The 24,443-nt window shown below is 34.1% G+C and overlaps 1 protein-coding gene across 13 annotated transcripts in view; it reads left to right on the forward strand.

Annotated features, from left to right (window-relative positions):
- LOC129798181 (sodium/potassium-transporting ATPase subunit alpha) overlaps nt 1–24,443 on the forward strand; it is a 128,530-nt gene that overhangs the window by 72,104 nt on the left and 31,983 nt on the right. For all 13 annotated transcript variants that reach the window (XM_055841200.1, XM_055841193.1, XM_055841199.1 and 10 more), the window contains 3 exons: nt 14–280; nt 512–697; nt 18,648–20,243. In XM_055841200.1, coding sequence (XP_055697175.1) covers nt 14–280; nt 512–697; nt 18,648–20,243 — 2,049 coding nt within the window. The remainder of the gene's footprint in view (nt 1–13; nt 281–511; nt 698–18,647; nt 20,244–24,443) is intronic.

Consider the following 24,443-nt stretch of genomic DNA (forward strand, 5'->3'; position numbering starts at 1 on the left):
TGGAATTTATTAGGGTCTCAGTCATGCTAAGGCCAAGGAGAATTTGGAACGAGATGGACCGAATGCATTGACACCTCCCAAACAGACACCTGAATGGGTGAAATTCTGCAAAAATCTGTTTGGTGGCTTCGCCCTCTTGCTCTGGATCGGTGCAATTCTCTGCTTTATCGCCTATTCCATTCAGGCCAGCACGAGTGAGGAGCCATCCGATGATAATCTCTTTCTCGGTATCGTACTTGCCGCTGTCGTCATAGTTACAGGCATTTTCTCTTATTATCAGGTTTGTGTCTGGCAATTCCTCCGTCTTGCAATCTCCTCTCACTCTCATGCCATATCTCACATGACCCAGTTTACAATTAATTTTCCCAATGACATTGCTAATGTTACTCTAGCAAAAGAAAGAAGGAATCCTGTTTTGAGTGAGAGGAGAAAAAGTATTGATGGATAAGGAGGAAAATTTCAAATGAAAAATTCAATTCTCATGGCATTTTGACATATTTTGTGATTGCAGGAATCAAAGAGTTCCAAAATTATGGAATCATTCAAGAACATGGTGCCCCAATTTGCAACAGTCATCCGCGAAGGTGAAAAACTCACTCTGCGTGCTGAGGATTTAGTGCTCGGTGATGTTGTTGAAGTCAAATTTGGCGATAGAATACCCGCTGATGTGCGCATCATTGAGGCTAGGAACTTTAAGGTGAGTTGTGCAAAAAATATTTGAAATTTTTATATAATGAAGGATTAAACCACTTTTGGTCACTTGAAGTACCCCTTATGGCCACCCCTGAATTACTTAACCCTCTGACGGTGTTTTCTTTAATATGCGAAAAAAGTTCTAAAACAATGTTTTCTAGGATAATTATGATCCAATAAAGTCGAAAAAAACCATCCATTCTTCATTATCTCTTTTAGTTTAAGCGCTAGGTGAGAAAATATAAAATTTTTTTGAAACTCTTTTTGCTTCTAAAATTCACATTTTTAGTTTATTCAAATTTTTTAAATAAAATATACAAAGTACAATGACATATCTTTCAGTAAAAAATAAATTTATTTTAGTCAGATAACTTTAAATCGGTATTTTTATGGAAATTGGAAATGAGTTTTTTTGCACAAATATTTTTTGTTGGTTTTTCTCTGACCTGTCACACAAAACTGTGAATAGCAACAAAACGAAGAGTCAAAATGAGTTCAAACTTTCAAGAGATGTTTATAAGACTATTACCGAGGACACTATAGCACTTTTAAATAAATAAAACCTTTATTGTCGCTGTAAATGTGATTTTTGTGAAGACCGCCTGGAGGCGGTCTTACCCGTTAGAGGGTTAAAATTTAAGTTGCGATCCTAATAATTTCTCTTACCCTGATTTTACCGGTTTAAAACCGTTTTGAACCGATTTATACATAACTCAAAAAAATCGTTGAAAATTGTTTAGGAGCAATACAATTGATTTTACGATAAAAGTTGTTTATCAGGTTATAACCGGATTGTAACCGATTGACCATCGATTTGACCAATTTATAAAGCACTAAAAATATTTCCCTGAATATACCTTAGGATGCTGCTTGGTAAAGCGGTACTGCGTCAAAGTGAATTATCACACAGAAAAAAGTATTTTATAAAAATGTTCGTAAATGTTTATGAATTCCTATGGGAGAGTTACGAAACGCTCTTGAATCGTATAAGCCACAAAAAAGTTCGTAAAAGTTTGTACTTTTTTCACAAACATTGTTCGTAAAATGATCACTTGACGAGCATTTTTTTGTATTTTTACAAACATTTGTTCGTAAATGTTCGTAAACACACAAAAAATGTTCGTAAAATTTTGTCATTTGTTCGTAAATTTTTGTTTTCTTGTCGAACATTTTACGTACATTTACGAACAAATGACAAAATTTTACGAACATTTTTGTGTGTTTACGAACATTTACGAACAAATATTTGTAAAAGTACAAAAAATGTTCGTCAGATCATGTTACGAACAATGTTTGTTAAAAAAGTACAAACTTTTACGAACTTGTTTGTGGATTATACGATTCACGAGCATTTCGTAACTACCCCATAAGAATTCACATACATTTACGAACATTTTTACAAAGTGTGCAGGAATACAACCGGCCTGTTTGATGGGCTGTCATGACACACTGCTGTGCCCTTATTGGGATACTTTTTCAGGGGATGCATTAATAGACCCGACAGAGAGGCCTGAGTACAGCGATGATCTTTGACCTCTCTTCTAAATCTAAATCTAACCGATTGGAACCGGTTCAGAGTTACCAGAAATTTTAAGACATTTCCAAAAACCCCAAACTACCCTAATCATTTGAGATATACGCACCGGTAAAAATAAAGGGGCCAAATTGATCCAACAAATCAAAATGAAAGAATCACCAAGGATCCTTTGAAAGTTTCCTCCGGAATTAACGAACAAAAAAAATGATAAAGTCATCTTTGGTGTTTGCTCAGATGAGAGAAATATGGTATCAGTAATAAGTTCGTGATAAAACATAATCTAACGTGATAAATTTTCATACAAAATTTCAAGAGACACTAGTGATCCCTTCAAAGGTTCAAATATGATCCATCCTTTCGTTAAGGATCAATTTGACCCTTTTATTTATACCAGTGCGCCCTTTAGAGCCTTTTTTAACCTCTGATCTTAAAAATCCGTAATTCAGCCTCAGGACCACCTTTTAGATCAGTAAACTTTCATTAAATCAAAATTCACGTCCCTTTCTTTCTCAAAAGATTTGCATTGGTCTATCCCACTCTTTCGGACTCAAAATTGATCTAAAGTAAATTTAACTTGGTTTGATGTTCAAGAGAAGAAGAAGAGTGCGAAAGAGTAGGATAGACTTCTGCAAATCTTTTGAGAAAGAAATTAATGTGAATTTTGACTTTATGAAATTTTACCGATCTAAAAGGTACACCGGAGCCATTAGGTAGGAATGATTCAATAGTGTTTTCGTATTAAGACGAAATGACCGCTTAAATAAATAAATAAATGTTTCGAACTTTTTATGTTATTTTTGAAAGATACAACATATCCCAGAAATCATAAAATTGTTAAAATGTTTGAAGAAAATCACTATTACATAATTTTCTACTCGAAATTGTTGCACAGTTTCTCAAATCAAAATCACTTGAAAATACTTCACTTTCCAGAAATAGAACCTCTCAATAGATAAAGGTAGTGCCCTCATTACTGAAATCTTTTTATGGGATTTTTACAGATTCAATAGATTACAATTTTAATAATTAATAATTTAAAAAAAATGGACATTGAATATCTAAGTAATATATAAAAACCTGAGTTGTAAAAATATAATTAATGGACTTATTTGAATAAGTAGATTAAGTTCTAACATTTTTTACACTTTTTAACTGTTCTCAAAAGCGTTTTTTTTTGTTCTCAAACAATTATTTGCGATTTAGAAATAGGAACTTTTGTGCATTATTTTTAATAATTTTCCACTCTGTCACTTATTTTTGAGTGGCATTATTTAAAAAAAGGAAATAATTGTAACGACATTTTCTTCCGCATAGGGGCGCATTCAACTGTTTTCAATTTTGAGTTCTCAAGATTTAAGTCAAAAAGTCGAATTAAATAAAAATTCAAGAAAGCTTCGAAACTTTATTTTTTCTTATTTTCAGAAGAAGTGATCCATTCTATTTATCTCGCTCCTTTTCATTCGCAGTTTCTTAAATTTATTTATGAAACAAGATCAGTCCTACCTACGTCATTATTCTCCGTAGGACGTTTTCCTCTCGTTTTTCAATAACTGGCTTCAAACACTTCATATTTTTCCCACATTTCTCTAATGAAAGTAACCTAATTTAATTCAGGAAATATGTGACGTAGGACCGTCTATTAATATTGAAAAAGTTAAAATATTTAAATATCTAGGAATTGCAATTGACAGTAAGCTAAATTTTCAAACACATATCAGTAGTATCATTAAAAAAAATATCTGCAATAGTAGAAGCTATAATAAGAAATGATTATAAGTCGATCCCAATTAATATAAGGAAACATATTTATCATTCTCTGTGTGAATCATTTATCAGATATGCGGCAGAAATATGGAGATCTACAAATAAAAACATTATTAATAAACTACGACGATCACAAAATAAAATAATAAAAATTCTTTTTAAATATAATAGACGTAAAAGTAGTATACAGTTATACAAAGAGTTAAAATTACTTACATTAATAGATATTGTCAGAGTCCAACAAATAACTCACATTTTTAAATTAAAAAACAAATGTATACATTCACAAACAAGTATAGAAGAAATTACTCACACAGGCGTAGGAAAGGAGACATTAAAAATATTAAAATTAAAACTATTAAGTTTGGATTAAAATCAATTATATAACTCAATTAAAAATTACAAAAATCTACCTTCACAAATAAAACGCACTGAACAATTGTATAGTAAAAACAAAAAAAAAAAATACTGGATGGGCAGGAACGTTAGGGATTTGTCTCGTAGGGATTGGTCGCAACTCGAAATTTAATTAGAATAAAGTATAAAAAATTGTTATTATATAGTCACAAAGAGAATTCTATTTCTTATGGCATGAAATAAACATTATTATCTATCTATTTATGTCATAGATAAATCGGATTTATTAAAGGAATGTAGGAAAAAGGGACAGATAATCCTAACCGGCTTATGTAGGTGAGATTCTTAACATGAGCTAACTCGGAGTGCATGCAAATTCGATTTAGAGCTGAAATTGTGAGTCGCCATTCAGTTATCTTGAATCAAATTCGTGAAATTATACAAATTTTGTATTTAAACCAAAATATCAAGGATTTGGATGAACTGACAGAAAAGTGTTATATGGGTGAAATGTAGACCAGAATGTTCTCTATAATTTTCCTATAGAACATGATCTCATCGATTACTCAGAAGCCAAGATAAGCGAGGTTTTTTGTTTCTTAACTCGTTTTTTCATCCAGAGTGCCCCAAGTAGTCATTTGTTGAACTTCAACTATATCAATGAATTGTTGTATTTTGTGGGACTTTCCATTTAAAACCATATTTTAAGTGTCTTTGTGGAGTAGAGGCAGTCAAATTGGCATCTGAGTGATTTCAAAGCGTTATTATGGGAAAAATCAATTTTTTCACACTTAAACGGCAAAATCGGAGTGATAGCGTAGTCTGAGCGGAAAATGATGTATGACCGAAATGTAGAGACAAATGTGCTCTATAATTATGTCGAAGTAATCATCAAAATCGGTTCAGCGACAGTCAAGATAATTGAGGTTATGTGATATTGAAATTGGTTTTTCGACTGTGGCGCCCCTGGTGTTGGTCCCACGAAGTTAAAATATTTTAGAAAGTTGTAGTATTTGGTGAGATCTTTCGTTTAAGCCCTCATTCATCAAAATCGGTCTCATAGAACCGGAGATATGATTTTTTGAATTTCGTGAACTTTGACCCCTCATATCTCCGGTTCTATTGAAACCACAGCGCACATACGCACCATTTTGGAAACGTCCTAGACTGGACTACAACATACTAAAATTTCATTAACTTGCACAATGCCGTTTTTGAGAAAAGTGACTTTGAATTTCGATGAATTTTGACGCTATCACAGCGCCACCTGTGGTGAATTTTTGAACTTCCATCTGAAAGTGCTCATCGAGACGAAATCAAAAAGGTAAAATTTAGGTCGCTATGTTAGTTAGAACCGGAGATAGAGGCCGGTCAATGTTCGAACTTTGACCCCTTATAGCTCGGGTCAGGGGTTATGGATCGACTTAAGGTTTTTTTTGTTTGATAGGTATAATCAACAGCTACAACATACTAAAATTTCAGCCCGATGCACAATGGAATTTTTGAGTTATTTAACTTATAAGATTTAAAAATTTTCTTTTTAAAAAAAGCGCCCCTAGCGGTGGTTTTATGAACTTGCGATGTTAGAAGGGGAGGTGGCATTTCACGAGAGCTTTCCAAAAAGCCCTCACTTTTTAAATTCTGACAATTAGAACCGGAGTTATGGCCATTTTAACAAATTTTTTTTGGACCCTTATAGCTCGGGTCAGGGGGTCGGGGGACCTTAAGTTTGGTATTGATGGAAAGCTCTAAGGCCCAGCTATAACATACTAAAATTTGAGCCCGCTCGATGCCATAGGGGCGGAGCTATTGAGAAAACAAAAAAAGGGGGGTCTTCAAAATGGCGGAAGGAGGGGTGGGGGGTGGGGGGTCAATGCACCATGTTGCAATTTTCACCCGATATATAACCTTTGCCGAAAACCGCAAGTCGATATCTTTTTTAGTTTAGGAGCTATTAAGCTCCAAAGAGCGGCCGGCCGGGAACGTAAATTAGCCACATATATATTCGTGATCAGGAAGTGCTGAAACACGTTTTGGCCAAGTTTGAGCTCGATCGGACGACATGAAATTTTGTTAGGATTATAGTAGGTGAGATTGTTAAGAATCTCACCTAATATGAAAGGTTTGGAGCCAGAATAACTACGAAGCTTGAAAGCCTTCCCCCACTTAAAATACTAAAATATTCCTCCTATTTTTCTTAAATATGTAGGGGAGACAGGGGTAGAATTAGCCAGCAAATGAAGCTTTTTTTTCGCGAGTGGCTTGTGAAAAAATGATAAGTTTTGTCTAATATTTTTATGTTTCATAAGTAGCATTAGGATATTGGCTATATGAAACAGTGTAGTTCAAAGCTCTAAAATCCTTGGATTTTTCTTGAGAGGATAATGAAAATAGTATGATACATTGGCTACACTTACCCCTGCCTGGGTAGAAATAGCCACTTTTGGGGTACTAATTGCCACTAGTTTCCCAGATGAAATTTTAAACTGGAGATACCAAATATTGTTTCACTTGATACACTGAAGCCCACTGATGCTAAATATGTTACTTAAACCTAAAGAAAAGGGCTTTAGCCAACTTTTTTATGACATTTTTGTAATTGAGGCAAAATTAATGCAAACATTCTGAAAAAATCTATTTCTCAAGTTGCTCATACAAATGGCAATATTGCTTGGAATATCAATAGTACTTTTTCATCTAACAATTATCCATGTATTAGTGAAAAATCATTGATAGTTTTAGCCCGCCACGGAAGAGTGACTACAACTGCCCCGAGGGCTGTTTCAGTGTTTAACATCTTATATAAAAAAGTGGATAATTATTATCCAAGTGAAAAATATTTTTTAATTAGGTTTATTAAACCAGAAACGAGGTAAAACTATGAAATCTTGACTAGAAACTCAGAAAACCAAATGCTGGTCCAAAAACGGTAACATCAGAATTACAATTTTATACCCATTTTATAAAAATGCTTCTAAATTGTAGGATAACAGGATCAGAGTTATAAATATTTCTGGGAATATGGGGATGTGTTCCTACTTTCATTAAAAAATACTTTGCTCGATGTACATTTTAAGAAAAACGAGAAAAATCCACTGTCTACTTTTACCCCTGGCTATAGGTACCCCGGTCTCCCCTAATGAAATTAGGGCTACTAGTTCTCACTAGAAGCAATTCAGAACTGAACCCCAAAACCCTTTTATCTAATATTTCATTTAAAGTTAAGCAAAAGTGTTTAGGCTTTCCTGTCCTAACTTTATTACGCTTAATACTTTACGTTAAAACGCTTAAGGATCCTGTTCAAAAGTACTCAACTTTTAACTTTGCAGAGAAAAAAAATAGCGAAAATGGACAGAAGTCAGGCACGATGTATCTTTTGAAAACAATGAGAAACTTTATCATAAGAAATTCTGAGCAGAAGTACAATTTTCTGCAAGTTTACCGAAGTTTCTGCAACTGATTAGGGAAGTTAAGCAGATTGAGATACATGCACGTATTACAGGTTTTTTTTTTTATTACTTTTTGGAATGCAGGAAAACTTCCAAAGTTCAAAGCTTGTGGTATTTTGGTTCAATAAAAAGTTTAGGATTGAGGGATTTCCACTGTACCGCACGTCGTTTTTTAAGATTCTTGTCTTTTGACTTAAAAAGGATACAAATAATATCCATATAAATCCATACAAATAATATTGTACGTTGTCCTCATGGATTATTATTTTTTTTATAGCTAAGAAGATCACTCAACTAGGTAGCGCCCTAGACATTAATAAGAAGAAGAAAGATAAGAAAGATAAGAGAAGAAAGATGAATAGTGGTCATCGTTTTTTTAAGTTTTGTATTTTTGAAAACTTAATGAATATTGCAAAGGTAAAAGAGTGCCCTGTCCTCAAATATAATATTGTGAGATTATCCGACTCTTATCAATTGCAAATCTTTAAATAATAAATTAAGATTTTCTCTCTCAATGTTATGATCTTATGATTCTTTTAGAGGAATCTCCCTTTGAAAACAAAATGTTCATGATGCATAACTCGCATTGATTATGTAAACTTGGCTTTACACCAAAAATTTTCTCTTCTTTCATGTAAAACAAAATCACATTGAAATTATCTTGACCACACACTAATATGCAGGTTTTAAATATTTTTGCATGTTGAATATTTATAATTAGAATTGCAACAAATTCATTTTAAAGTGATTTTCCTCAAAATTTTGCACAGTTTATGCTTCAATAATTGACATTACTCTTATTTTATAAACTGTATAAACTTTTTTCACACTTGCGGTAGCAATTTTAAAATTGAGATGAAAAAAATGGGTGACAAATAAGTGACGGAGACTTTGCTGAGTGCTTGAACTCGAGACTTTGTTATTTCTTGTTATTTTGTAACAATTGTAAAAAGGATAAAACACCGAAGGAATACTCTTGAATGTAAAGTACTGTAGTTCTTCGTGGTTTTCTTTTTCTCTTTGACCATTTGAACGCTTGTCCGTACTCCGAAAAAATCCGAAAAAGTTAAAATAACATTCCGGAAATGTTAATTTTACCCTGCATTATTGATCCGAAAACGGTGTAAATATTACCCTTTTTAGGTGTAAATGGGGGTTAAAGTTACCCTTCTTTCATGTTGATTTTACCCTTAAAAGGTGTAAAATTAACATTAAAAATGTTGATATATTTTTACAGCTAAAAAGTGTTAAATTTCTGAGGAAAAAAACTTAATCGCACCCCCTTTTTCTCAGTGAAATTACCCCATCTTACCCTAAGTTACGACAATTGTTCCAAAGTTTTTTTTATCCCTATTCAATAATTCATAACAGTTTGGAACTAGTTGAAATTTATCCGGGATTCCAAGACCTTTCAAATGAACCCAGACTTGTCCCAATCGATTAAAAAGTAATCGGTCTAGCAGAGATTGATTAATTGATTATGAAATATTTCTCTCCTTAATAAATTCTGCCATTATTCAATGTATATAAACTTTTCAATCAAAAGGAAATCTCATCAATTATTAACTTGTGAGCACTGACTAGTTGAACATTATTAATGGCATAAATTTACAATTATAGCCCAATTGTGTCAATTTTGTCCATTTTGTCAGCCATTGTGCGAGGCAGAAGAGTTTATCAAAAGTGTTACTATATACTCTTGGTGTATTATCCACAAATATAAAATAATTACACTATTGACGTCATAACATGATACACTAATAAATGATTTCTCTAACGTATCATTGAGATGCAATTTTAATGTTTACATCTCCCCATATGTTTTAAATTGAAAAATTATGCCCATATAGTAAAGTTCTCTCGAACTTGAGGAGTTATTTGTCAAAAGCTGACAAGAATGTGACATTAAATTAAAAGGGAAAATGCTGTTTTTGAGTGAGGAAAATTTATTATGTTCTCCAGAGTTGGTAAAATGGGTCAAATGCAACCACATTGAATGGTATTTAATTCAAGGCTACATCACCCGTACACCGTGATCATTCACCAATAATTACTAATCAAGAATTGATCCAATTTTTCATCAACTTGCTTCACACTCTTCCATATTGATTTGTGAGAATGAGAGAGTACGGAAAAGTATTGGATGCATTTCCTTTGAAATATTCTTGCAGACATATTACGTGTTACATAACACCATTACTCATGCAGCAATTTATCTTCAACTGGGAATGAGACAAGGGGCTTTTCAGTGAAGAAAATAAAATAGAAAATTTCTAGGAATTTTTACAAATATTTACGAAAGTTTGTAAATATATTTTTTTTAATTCTGAATATCTTGAATATTTTGGGAATAGGGGAAGTGTATCAAATTTCGGCATAGTTGCATTCAAGCGTGAAAGTCTTAAATTCGAAATGTAATATTTTTAATACAAATTGACTTTTTTTATCACTTTTTTTAAGGAGTGTTGCTTTTGGAAACTTGTAGATAGTTTATCGTTTTTGTCTTCTCTAAAATCATTCTTATTATATTTTAAAATGAATAAAAATATAGGCATGGCTTTGGGTAATATTTCGGCCACTTCTCATAGTTTCTTGCCCTTCCGGAATTCTTCTAAAGCAGACCTGTGCTTGTTAAAAGTCGTGTAATATCGGAAATTTTGTGTTGATAATTTTAATGGAAATTACAGATAGCCATACCGGTAACACTAATCCCGCTCATTCACGGTGCCATGATAAATATTTTGCACCAAAAAGACATAACAGACATAAAAAACTCATATAGAAAGAAATTGTCGTCTTGATATCTCTGTCGGAAGACGGATAGCTGTTCACTACACATCTTTTTACTTGAATCTTGCGGAAATATGAAGAAATTTAAAGAAAATATCATTTCAAATGACAAGCTTCCGAAATCGCGCGCAATTCAACTCGAGAGAGAGACAGAGACACAAATAACTCACTTGACAAACGTTTGGCGGCGCTGCGGTTGCAAAAACTCTCTGAAATGCCACAAAATATTTTCTTCTCTATTTTATCCTTATTAGCAGGTCGTGTCCCTTCTTGTAATATATACTTTTGCATTCCTTATTAACCAAAATACTTTTGTACAAAAGGGTTTTTCTCAAACTTATCCTGAATTTTGAGACAGCTCAAAAGAATATGAGTCTTCCAGCTCAAAATTTCATCCCAATGTTTTTGTTGTAATATCGACAATTATTCACAATTAACCCAAATAACTGTATTCAACTAAATTATTAAAAGGATTTCCTTGTGAAAATGACTTAACTCTAAGGAATTAAACAATTTTCACATTAAAAACCTCTCATTTTCTCTACGTGAATTTTCGCGGCATTTCGAAGAATGCCAACAGGCACCACCAAATTCACTTTGGCTTTTCTTTTAGCCCAGGCCTGTTCTAAAGTTTTTTTTTTTCACAAATCATCTCGTTCGTCCAAGCGACATTTTCTGTTTGTTTTTCATTGTTTAACATCTCTAGTGTACGCAAGAACTAAAAATTCATGGAAATTTGTGGAACAAAAGAAGTGGCCGAAATTGCAAGCTGGACGAAATTTGGTACAGTTCCTCTATTTTGAATATTTTGTAAATATGTTAAAAGTCAATACGAATAAAGTAATTATTCTGTGAATATTTTTGGAGAATATTCCTAACATCGTGATTATTTTATGATTTTTTTGGTAAATATTTGATAATTCCTAAAATAACATAATTTCTAATAGTTTGAAAATTTGTTTGTAATTGTTTGTGAATTCCTGCTGGGCACTTACGAAATGCTCGTAACTCGTATAACCCATCAAAATTTTTGTAAAAATTTGTAATTAGTCATCAACAATGTACGTAACTTGATCACTTGATGAGCATTTTTCGTTCTCTTACAAACATTTATTCGTTCATATTTGTTTGATAAAAGTTTACGAACAAATTACAAAGTTTCACGAACATTTTTCTAGAGAAACATTTCGTAACTTGATCACTGTACGAATATTCTTTGTTCTTTTACAAACATTTGTTTGTACATTTTTGCAAACTTTTACGAATAAATGACAAAATTTTGCGAACATTTTTGTGAACGAACATTCACGGATATATGTTTGTAAAAAACAAAAAAATCGTCAAGTAATGATATTACGAACGATGTTTGTGAATAAATACAAACATTGTTAGTAAACGTTTGTTGAGCAAAATGTTTGCAAAATTTTGTCATTTGTTCGTAAAATTTAGTCGGGTAAAAAAAAAATTTCGAACAAATATTTGTAAATGAATAATATTACTCGTCAAGTGATCATGTTACGAACAACGTTTGTGAAAAAGTACAAAGCTTTACGAACTTTTTAGAATCACAAACATTTACAAACAATTTTACAAAAATAGTATATTTTCCATGTAGTGAAATGCCCCTTGGAAAAATCTTAAATTTCACGTTGTTCTTCAAAGAATTAGTGGAATGTGTTAAAATATATCACAGCAGTTTGCTGACAAATTAACGCACATGCCTGCCGTGGATATTAACCAATTTTCTCACTTATGCGACAAATAGACCAAGTATCAAACAAATATTGCAAACAACTACTTGAAATTCTGTATTCCCCTTCACCCCTCACTAACCACTTCAAGCATTGTGTCTCTTTCACAATACAACCTTCAGTAATTGCAATTTTACAATGCACTTGAAAATTTAGATCACACTCTAAATGCAATCGAATTGACAATAATAAGTGTAGATAAGTACTTTTCCATTTCAATGGAAACTTTCCATTTTAGAACTATTAGCAGCATTTCAATTGCAAATCTTAATTTTTCTCCAATTTCAGTTCAAGATTTTATTCTTTTTTTTTGTTTTTTTTTTCATTAATCTATTTGTAATCAGAATAATTAAAATCAAAATTAAAATTCGCTAATTGCTTTTCTGTTTAATATTCACTGAAATATAGATCATGAAACATTTACTTCATGATAATTTTAAGCGATTGCAGTGTCCCTAGCGGTGACCTTGTAAATTCCGAATGTCCAGAAAAGTTGTTAGCATATCGAAAAAGCCTCTTTTACCGAGTTTAATTTATTCGACGCGATTTCTATAGAATCTCAGCTGCCATTAGGTTATTTTCGTTTGTGTATGTTCTCTAGAAAAATTGTCCCTTATTTCAAAAATCCGTTTTACTGTTTTGAAAATTACTGGAGCTATTATTAAGATTACTTGAGATATCACTTTCGGAATTGTGTTTCCGAAATTTTTGGATTGGATAAAGACGAATTCGTTGCTCATTTTAAAGCTTCTTCTTCCAAAACTATTTTTTTTTTAATAAAAGTGGCAACTCGGGGTAAAAAGTAACCGAAGGCACGGGATAAAAAGTAGCTAGAATCTACACTTAAGTAACTTTTACTCAGCACTATCTCCAGGTCGCCTTTTCTGCTATTCTCACTAGCGAATAGACTTCCCATGCCAAATATGGTTTCAAAAAAGGTCTGAGAAGAATATTTTTCGAAGATATAGAGAAAAATGCTTTGCTACAAAAAAGGTTTAAATTTCTTATCAAAATGTGTCAATCGTGTCAATTGCTTTTGCTTCCGCGATTCAGTAGTAAAGTGTATAAAATTACTGCATTATACAAATCCTCACAAGTCTATTAATATTAGGTGAGATTCTTAACAATCTCACCTACTATAATCCTAACAAAATTTCATGTCGTCCGATCGACCTCAAATTTGGCCAAAATGTGTTTCAGCACTTCCTGATCACGAATATATATGTGGCTAATTTACGTTCCCGGCCGGCCGGCCGGCCGGCCGGCCGCTCTTTGGAGCTTAATAGCTCCTAAACTAAAAAAGATATCGACTTGCGGTTTTCGGCAAAGGTTATATATCGGGTGAAAATTGCAACTTGGTGCATAGACCCCCCACCCCCCACCCCTCCTTCCGCCATTTTGAAGACCCCCCTTTTTTTGTTTTCTCAATAGCTCCGCCCCTATGGCATTCAGCGGACTCAAATTTTAGTATGTTATAGCTGGGCCTTAGAGCTTTCCATCAATACCAAACTTAAGGTCCCCCGACCCCCCTGACCCGAGCTATAAGGGTCCAAAAAAAATTTCTTAAAATGGCCATAACTCCGGTTCTAATTGTCAGAATTTAAAAAGTGAGGGCTTTTTGGAAAGCTCTCGTGAAATGCCATTTCCCCTTCTAACATCGCAAGTTCATAAAACCACCGCTAGGGGCGCTTTTTTTAAAAAGAAAATTTTTAAATCTTAAAAGTTAAATAACTCAAAAATTCCATTGTGCATCGGGCTGAAAATTTAGTATGTTGTAGCCGTTGATTATACCTATCAAACAAAAAAAACCTTAAGTCGATCCATAACCCCTGACCCGAGCTATAAGGGGTCAAAGTTCGAACATTGACCGGCCTCTATCTCCGGTTCTAATTAACATAGCGACCTAAATTTTACCTTTTTGGTTTCGTCTCGATGAGCACTTTCAGATGGAAGTTCAAAAAGTCACCACAGGTGGCGCTGTGATAGCGTCAAAATTCATCGAAATTCAAAGTCACTTTTCTCAAAAACGGCATTGTGCAAGTTAATGAAATTTTAGTATGTTGTAGTCCAGTCTAGGACGTTTCCAAAATGGTGCGTATGCGCGCTGTGGTTTCAATAGAACCGGAGATATGAGGGGTCAAAGTTCACGAAATTCAAAAAATCATATCTCCCGTTCTATGTGACCGATTTTGATGAATGAGGGCTTAAACGAAAGATCTCACCAAATGCTACAACTTTCTAGAATATTTGAACTTCGTGAGACTAACACCAGGGGCGCCACAGTCGAAAAACCAATTTCAATATCACATAACCTCAATTATCTCGACTGTCGCTGAACCGATTTTGATGATTACTTCAACATAATTGTAGAGCACATTTGTCTCTACATTTCGTCCATACATCATTTTCCGCTCAGACTACGCTATCACTCCGATTTTGCCGTTTAAGTGTGAAAAAATTGATTTTTCCCATAATAACGCTTTGAAATCACTCAGATGCCAATTTGACTACCTCTACTCCACCAAGACACTTAAAATAGGGGTTTAAATGGAAAGTCCCGCAAAATACAACAATTCTTTGATTTAGTTGAAGTTCAACAAATGACTACTTGGGGCACTCTGGATGAAAAAACGAGTTAAGAAACAAAAAACCTCGCTTATCTTGACTTCTGAGTAATCGATGAGTTCAAGTTCTACGGCAAAATTATAGAGAACATTCTGGTCTACATTTCACCCATATAACACTTTTCTGTCAGTTCATCCAAATCCTTGACATTTTGGTTCAAATACAAAACTTGTATAATTTCACGAATTTGGTTCAAGATAACTGAATGGCGTCTCCCAACTTCAGCTCCAAATCGAATTTGCATGCACTCCGAGTTAACTTACGTTAAGAATCTCACCTACATAAGCCGGTTAGGATTATCTGTCCCTTTATCTCGACACTTAAGAATTTCAAGAAAATCTACTTGGGCTATCTACTTAAAAATCTATCTAATGGCCTTCGGTAAAGTTGTCGATCATTGAATTATAAGATTGTACTAATTATAAACGTTTTTAGTCTTCTGAGGCTCATGAAAAAGTGAAATATCCGTTTTGTCACTTTTTGCCCCAGTCTCCCTATTTTCTTGATTTACTGCTTATGAATTACTGCGGAAGCTGATTATCCAGTACTTCAAGCATTTCTACTCTTAATGCTATTTTATTAAACTTATTGCAGAGATGCTGGCCAAAATCCTGTGAATGAAAAAATTCCAAAAGCCCAAATTCCAAATAGGTCGAAATCGTGAAAATACAAAATCTCGAATGATCCAAAATCCCAAATTGGTCGAATTTCTGAATGGATCAAAATCCCAAATTGGCCAAAATCTCGAATTAGTCAAAGTCCCGAATAGTTCAAAATTCAAAATTAGTCGAAGTCCTAATAAGGTTAATGTTCCGAACGCCAGAATCCCAAATGGGTCAAAATTCAGAATGGAGCAAAATGCCAAATTAGTCGAAATCTCTAAAAGGCCCAAGCCCCGAACGCCTAAATCCCGAATGGGTGGCAAACCTGAAAATCCTATATTCTGTATGGGCTAAAATCCCGAAAAGCTGAAGTCCCGAAAAGGTCACAATCCCAAATTAGTCGATATCCCGAATATGTCGAAATCTTGAATACGACACTTTTAAGAAACCGGGATTTTGGATTTTAGGATTTTGGACCTTTAGGGATTTCGAACCATTTGGGATTTTGAATCATTTGGGATTTTAGGGTTTCGGATTTTAGTTTTTGAGACTTTGGCCTTTTCGTTGTTTTGGTTTTCGGAACCTTTACCGGTATTTTCTAGACAGATCTACGGCTTCAGTTTAAAGACGGCTTAGTGGAAAATTTATCGAAATGAAGTTTAATCATTATTTAGATTATAATTGTACTAAGCCATGTCTCTGAAAATTCTCAGGTCTATACAAGCCCTTATACGGGCTTCAGACCTAAAGCTTAGCCATATGGCTTAATTGCTCTAATTTCTTATTAATCACGACTTTTTGGAAAAAATTAACTTTGGATTGGATTATTAAAGATAAATAACCTATTAGACTCTCAAAAACCAATGAAAATGCTCGTTATATAGGATTTTTAGACCTTCGGGTGCTGAGCTTAACCTTTAGTCTGAAGACTGCATTACACTGGTTCAAATTCTAGAAAAGTTCTAGAAAATGCATAGTTCACTACATCTTAAATAACAACTAATTTTTCCTTAATATTATTCAATTCCAATTCAAAGGGCAATGCAATGGGCAAAACGGTCCAACCTTTCGCCACAACGGAAACCTATACCATTGAATAGGTATTGGCAAAGGTAACAACTTTTGTTCCGGGACCAACCCCAAAAAATATGTAGGAAGAGCACTAAAACATAAAACATATGTATAAGAATTGTAATGATTTTTTTTTGCAAAACTCCTTTTATACAATAACGGTTAATCGTATATTACTGGAACAAACCATATCCATATCCTTTATCTCTTCATATTTCCTGCAATTCTCCAAATCTTCCTTATAAATCTTTTACCATCCTTCAAATTCATAAACAAAGGATTGTATCTAGAGAAATGTCTCTTATGCAGTGATATTCTTCTTGAAAAAAGAATTAAAACCTCTAAAGATCGCAGGGTCCTAAAGGATACCGTTATTTAAATACTTTGAGTAATAAATTCAGAGAAAAAATGTTTTAATTAATTATACTTAAAACCTTTTGTTAAAATTCTTTAGTAACGGTACCTTTGAAACCCTTGATTTCAGGAATCCTAGCTCCTTTTTTAAGGAGAATATTTCTCTAAATACGATAAAAGGATGCAATGGAGGCAATACTTTTAACGGAATTTAAAATATTCGAGAATATTTGAGGAAAATCTGGATCCAAGAAAAATGGAGGAATAGGTATACGGTTTCTTTTAGGAAAATGTTTCTTGAGTTCAGATCTCTTTCAGAAAACGTTCTTTGGCGCCAAAAATTTACGATATGCCGTTATTTAAAAAGCAAGTTTCATAAAAATAGTTCTACGCATTTCTTAAGAACTCTTACTTTAAGATATCTGAAAAAGATGACGTGATGGACTATAAGTTTCTTCGGTTCATATGTTCAAGATACACCAAGGACTCCGAAAATACCTGTGATTTGCCATTAAACGAGAAAAGTTTTCGTTTTGTTGCCCTGTAATGTGCGATGGCTTTAATGGCAAGTTTGTATGGGAGCTACCAGATGGAGCAGTCAAAGGGAAGATCTAAAAATATTTATATAAAACTTAAGTCATATACCGACTTTAACCCGAATTGCATTAAGATCGGTTAAGCCGTTTCTGAGGTTTTTGAGTAATAAATTGTCAAAGTTGCGAATTTTCAGAAGGATATCGTTAATTTCCCAAGGACTGTTAGTCCTTTTTGACTTGGGTCTCGGTAATTTTTAAGTCTTACACTAATACCAACAAAATTGGCCTAGTCCCATCTCTGGCGAAGGGTTGGATCATCTCCCATACATTTCTACCCATTGTGCTTTACCCAAAAGAAACTTTCCTGATAAGATACTAGATACGTTAAGCCCTATGGCCAAGTTTGAGGTTTGAAGTCTCGTATTAGGGTCCGAAGCCCGTGTAACTTATGGATACTGTGAATAAGTGAGTGGCAGATCGGGAAATTGTGCTGAATTGTTTCCAAGATCGCGCTGATCGAGCGATCTGTCTTCAAGACCGCGCTGATCGAGCGATCACTTTCCAAGATCGCGTTGATCAGAACCCAAAGTAAACCGTAAGTAGCAGATCTGTTTATTCAGGGAGGTGACATTAACTCTGAAAAATGCGACCAGTTTTAGTGTAATTTTTTCCCTGTTTTCGTACACATTTCACGATATATCTGCAAAACTATGTAGGTTGCCAATTTGGGGTTTTCGGTTGCCTCTTCGTTATTAAATTGGCTTTTATTTTGTATTAGTATATTTTCTAATTCACTCTACAATGACAGAAAACAGCTAATAAACTCAAAAAAAATTTCGGCTCGGTAGAAACATATGGAAAACATAGGAAATGATATGCCACTGTGAAAAAGGGTAACTTTAACCCCTAATACACCTGAAAAGCATAATATTTACACCGATTTCGGATCAATACTGCAGGATAAAATTAACATTTCCGGAATGTTATTTTGACTTTTTCGGATTTCTCTCAGTCAGTGTAGAATCGGGCTGATACAATTCGATCAATGACCGATCAAGGATCAAACCCTCAATTTTAAAGCCAAGAATTAGGAGTAATGGTAAATGTTTCCTTTGCAGGTCGACAATTCATCTCTAACTGGCGAATCTGAGCCCCAATCACGAGGACCCGAATTCACGCATGAAAATCCCCTGGAAACTAAGAATTTGGCTTTCTTCTCCACAAATGCCGTTGAGGGTACTGCAAAGGGTGTTGTGATCAGTTGCGGTGATCACACTGTGATGGGTCGTATTGCTGGTTTGGCATCGGGTCTGGATACTGGTGAGACACCAATTGCCAAGGAAATTCATCATTTTATCCAATTGATTACTGGTGTTGCTGTCTTCTTGGGTGTCACATTCTTCGTTATTGCCTTCATTTTGGGCTACCATTGGCTGGATGCTGTTATTTTCTTGATTGGTATCATTGTGGCCAATGTGCCGGAGGGTTTGCTGGCCACTGTGACTGTCTGCTTGACATTGACGGCCAAGAGGATGGCATCGAAGAATTGTCTGGTGAAGAATTTGGAGGCTGTGGAGACACTTGGATCAACATCGACAATTTGTTCAGATAAGACTGGTACATTGACGCAGAATCGGATGACAGTTGCCCATATGTGGTTTGACAATCAGATCATTGAGGCTGATACGACTGAAGATCAATCGGGTGTACAGTATGATCGTACGAGTCCGGGCTTTAAGGCACTGTCGAGGATTGCGGCATTGTGCAATCGGGCTGAATTTAAGGGTGGTCAGGAGGGTGTGCCGATTTTGAAGAAGGAAGTCAGTGGTGATGCATCAGAGGCGGCTCTGCTCAAGTGTATGGAATTGGCACTGGGTGATGTGATGACCATAAGGAAGCGCAATAAGAAGATTGCCGAGATTCCATTTAATTCAACAAATAAGTATCAAGTGTCAGTGCATGAGACAGAAGATTCGGGTGATCCGAGGTATTTGTTGACAATGAAGGGGGCTCCAGAGAGGATTCTCGAACGTTGCTCGAGTATTTTTATCAATGGGAAGGAAAAGGTGTTGGATGAAGAGATGAAGGAGGCATTTAATAATGCATATTTGGAACTTGGTGGTTTGGGAGAGCGTGTCTTGGGTTTCTGTGATTTTATGCTGCCATCAGATAAATTCCCTACAGGATTCAAATTTAACACAGATGATCCCAATTTCCCACTCGATAATCTCCGTTTTGTCGGTCTGATGTCCATGATTGATCCACCGCGTGCTGCTGTCCCAGATGCCGTGGCCAAGTGCCGTTCGGCCGGTATTAAAGTGATAATGGTGACTGGTGATCATCCGATCACAGCTAAAGCCATTGCAAAATCCGTGGGCATTATCTCAGAGGGCAATGAAACAGTCGAGGATATTGCACAACGTCTCAATATCCCTGTTTCCGAGGTCAATCCACGTGAAGCTAAGGCCGCTGTTGTGCACGGATCTGAGCTTCGTGAATTGTCATCGGATCAACTCGACGAGATATTGCGCTATCACACTGAGATTGTCTTTGCCCGTACGTCGCCACAGCAGAAATTGATTATTGTTGAGGGGTGCCAGCGTATGGGGGCTATTGTGGCCGTAACTGGTGATGGTGTCAATGATTCGCCAGCTCTCAAGAAGGCCGATATTGGTGTTGCTATGGGCATCGCTGGATCCGATGTGTCCAAACAGGTAAGTGCCAGATTAATACCCAAACATTTTTACTCCATTTTTACGCATCAACTCAAATATAACCTTGACCAATTGATTAAATATTTTAAACACATTGAAAGTCACACATTAGCGTTGGCAAAAAGAAAAATAGCAAATGTTCTTGACGGTGTTTTTTTTAATTAAGGAAATATTTAAGATCGGGGAATGTGCAATTCATTCGCAAAAAATTGCTAAGCGTCCAATTAAGGTGACTACACATTGAAAAAATTATGTCAATAATTAATTTGAAGTGAAAAGTTTGTCAAATGGATGTTCTTCCATGCAGAATACGAGAAAAATGTCAAATTGACGGTCAATTAGATCTTAATAAAAGTTTGTAAGAAGGATGTATTTCTATATAGGAAAAAGGCTCATAATTTTGTCCAGTTTCTTATTTTGGACACTTTGAGGATAACATTGGACACTAAAAATAAATTGATTAAAATGATGGATTTTTATTCAAATATTTGATAAATAATGAATTCTATCTAAATATTTGTTCTTTTTGGAAGATTTTAACACTAAATACGTTAAAATTTGAATATGATTTGAGTTGAAATTGCTTTGTTGAAAATTCAGTATGAGCAATTGCTTACGAGAAATATGACAGAACTTCGCTTTTTTTGAGTGATATTATTGAATATTCATTGAAAATTGTGTTGATTCACGTTACTGATGATTTGTACATTTGACCTGAAGTGAGATTTGCCTTGTGAATTATATTTTTCGTGTGAAAAATGGGAAATTTTTTAAGACATTCACCAGTGAGGTGATGATTCTTATTTTGGACAGGTGTTTTTCTCACGAAATTTCGTGAAGTTTTAGCTTTTGTGATGACTAGGTTGGGCAAATGCCTGGAGAAACAAAGGAGCATCATCTCTACGAAAGAGATGTAGCGAGAAATGCCCTGAAAGGCTCCCGGAAAGGTCAGGGAATGAGCGAATCCGCACGTACTTGGAGCACCGAAGTCAACTCACTTTAATGAATGATATGGAGAGTTTCCAGGCTTCTTGTAACATTCTACGTTTCCCTTACATGAACAGGAAGAGGACTTGGTAAGAGTGGTTCATGAAATGAAGAATAATGGGCATCCTTTTGAGGCGGATTATCTGTCCAAATTTATAGCCAAGTTGTCCAAATTAATAACCAAGTTGTCCAAAATAAAAGTCAAATTCACCTCTACATATCAATTCATTTTTAAACGTATTAAAACTAATTTTAGTAAAAATAAGACGATAAATAGCTTGCCAAGTTTCTAAACAACCGTTCTGAAAAGAGAGTAACAGAAAAAGTAAATTAGTATTGAAAATATCGCACTTCAAATTTGGAACATCGGTGCTTATAAGCAGACTGGTCAAAATTATGCGTCAATAAGTATGCCTTATCAAGAAACAGTACAATATCATTTTGACAAAATTTTATCATAATTCATTTGTCAGTTTGACAAAACTTTTCCTTCATAATAACGATCAGAATAATCCATAATTGATTTTTTATTGACCAATTTTTTAACTGATCCTGTTGCAAATTTATTTTAAACAATCTGTACAAAACAAATAAACGCTTTTACTTTAAAACAGATATTAAAACGAGCTCACCAAAAACTGATATTTCCACTTAATCTAATTTTTCCAGAAGAAATTTATCTTTTTTTACTAAAACATTGATCACAAATTTTTTTTTTGTAATTTAATATTTTGACACAATCTGTCTGAAACAGTTATGGATTTTTAAAGTTAAAAAAGAATTCGAAAACCATATTCTAAAGGAGAGAATTCGTATCACACTTTAATGATTTGAGTGGCATTTTTATGCCTTTTATATTCTTCGAGTGTTACAGAATTATATTGAGATTTTTTTGCAATCTTAAGGTCTCTACATATTACGAATTATTTTCGGCAAATATTGCCCTTTTTGAAGGAAATTGCCTGCAGTTCTGTAGGTAGAAATATCAAAATTCTTCTTATTGTGTGGAAACCTTAAAGTCCTCTACACATTCAGTGCCCACACAGCTAGGAGAAATTTTTACCCGAACTTTCGGAAACCATTTTTGAAAGCTTTGATAACCAAAAAACGGTTATCTAACTGGTTATAGGTATTTGGTTATAGGTATATTTAAAAATATACCTATAAACTAATAATTACTATTATTTATTTATTTAATTAATTCATGTCCCTGTACTAATACATTATCGGGCTGCAATTTTTTTAAAATTTTTTTTATTCAATATTTATTGTATTATTTATTTTAAAAACGTTTCTCAAATTATTAAAAACTGTCTACGGGATTTTTCGATTCTCGTAGATTTTTGACATTACCCTTCGAAATTTTTGATTATATTTTAAAGCACATTAACAGAAAAAAGAATATTTTTTAACCTGACAAAATGAAAATATTAATTTAAGGATAATAAGGAATAAAAATATAAATAATAAAATTAATAATTAAAATATTGATTTAATGATTGAGTTTATTATTTGTTATCAAATAATAACTATTATCAATCAGAGTGTTAATTTTGGAATCACGAAAATTGCTAACAATTTTGATATTTCCAAAATTTAATTTATAGCAAACTCAGCATATTTTATCATTCCTGGAAGAATTTTCTATTAACCCTTTAAGGACGAGAAGGTTTAAAATCGGGGGTCAGAAAAAATCACTTTTTCTGACTTTTTAGAGCAAAACATAGCTTTAGAAGGCCGTAGGAAAAATTTCATTTTTGGGTCACTGGTGACCCAATCGTCCTTAAGAGGTTAATGAACAATTTTCGATGTACTTGGCTCTTCAATTTCGTGGTTTAATGATTTAAAAATAAACGGTCATTCATACAATTGGCGCGAATTACAATATTCCAAGCGCCAGGAGCTTTCGGAACGAAAAATGATAATTCCTCAATGATTACCAAAACAAAATGGTCATAGCCGAGACACGAAGTGTAAAAAAATGGTTATCGCTCAGTTGTCGCTGTCTCGGCTATTTACACTTACCCCAGCTCTGTGGGTGCTCATTGGGAGCAATGTTTGTCAAAAATTTCTTTTTTGAAGGAAATTGTATGCAGTGCTATAAGTGAAAACGTCATAATTCTATCAAAAATGCAATTTTTAACGAAAATTTCTCTTAATGTGTAGAGGTCTTTAGAGGTCATCCCAGGCTATGCGAAATGCTCGAACTCGAGATTTATATGATATACCTCTAAAGTATTTACGCATCATTCACCGGTTTTCAAACGATTTGATCCGAAGCATCACTCGAAAGATCCCCAGAATAGTATTAAAAGTAATAGAATTGATTTTCAGATAAAAATTAGTTATCAGCTATGAATTGGTTCATTACTGGTTCAGAACCGATTAGAACCGGTTCAGTTTTATAGTAAATTCCAGGACCTTTTGAGTCAGAGTGTTATCTCGCGATGGAAGAATCTGTTAAGCCTATTACCGCCAAGGAGCGCCTTTGCCACAGTGAATGTCTTTGACGTGCCCTTGTAGTGGAATTCTGTAACAATATGGCAAACTTTCACCTTAAAGCCCAATGAGCACCGAATGACCATTAAAAAGGGCTCTGTGAAGCTCTCAATAAGCGAAATGATTCAGATATTCGATTAATTCTTCTAAATCTACCACTTGAAAAATTATAAATTTGCCATATGACATTGGACTGTTCTATCAAATTTCAGTTTGAAAGTGTAAAGGCGTCTCTACATATTTTGACAAATTTTCGTCAAAAATTGCTTTTTTGAAGGAAATCGCTTGAAATTCTTTAGGCGGAAACATCGAAATCCTGTCAAAAACGCAATTTTTGACGAAAATTGCTCTTAATTGGTAGAGGCAAAATTTCAATCAATTGAATTTCACTAAATTGAAAAAGTGTCGAGCGCCATTGGTAATTGAATTAAAAAACATGTTATATTTATAAAGAGAAGAAAAATTAAGAAAACGATATTCAGTTGAAAATTCCGATCTTAAAGTGATTAAAAAAAATTAAAAAAAAAACAAGTTTGAAAACTTTGAAATAACATCTTTCATCTGAAAAACGCGAAAATAAAATTTTTATCGCCTTTTCTGTCAACAAGAAATTACATTGCCTTTTGACGCTTTGAACTTTATGACACATTTGAAGTACATCTACTTGCCGCTAGTTGAGAATTTGAAGGAAGAATTTCTTGAAGTAATCAACAG

This window comes from Phlebotomus papatasi, chromosome 1 (assembly GCF_024763615.1).
Source record: "Phlebotomus papatasi isolate M1 chromosome 1, Ppap_2.1, whole genome shotgun sequence".
In the NCBI taxonomy this organism is placed as follows: domain Eukaryota; kingdom Metazoa; phylum Arthropoda; class Insecta; order Diptera; family Psychodidae; genus Phlebotomus; species Phlebotomus papatasi.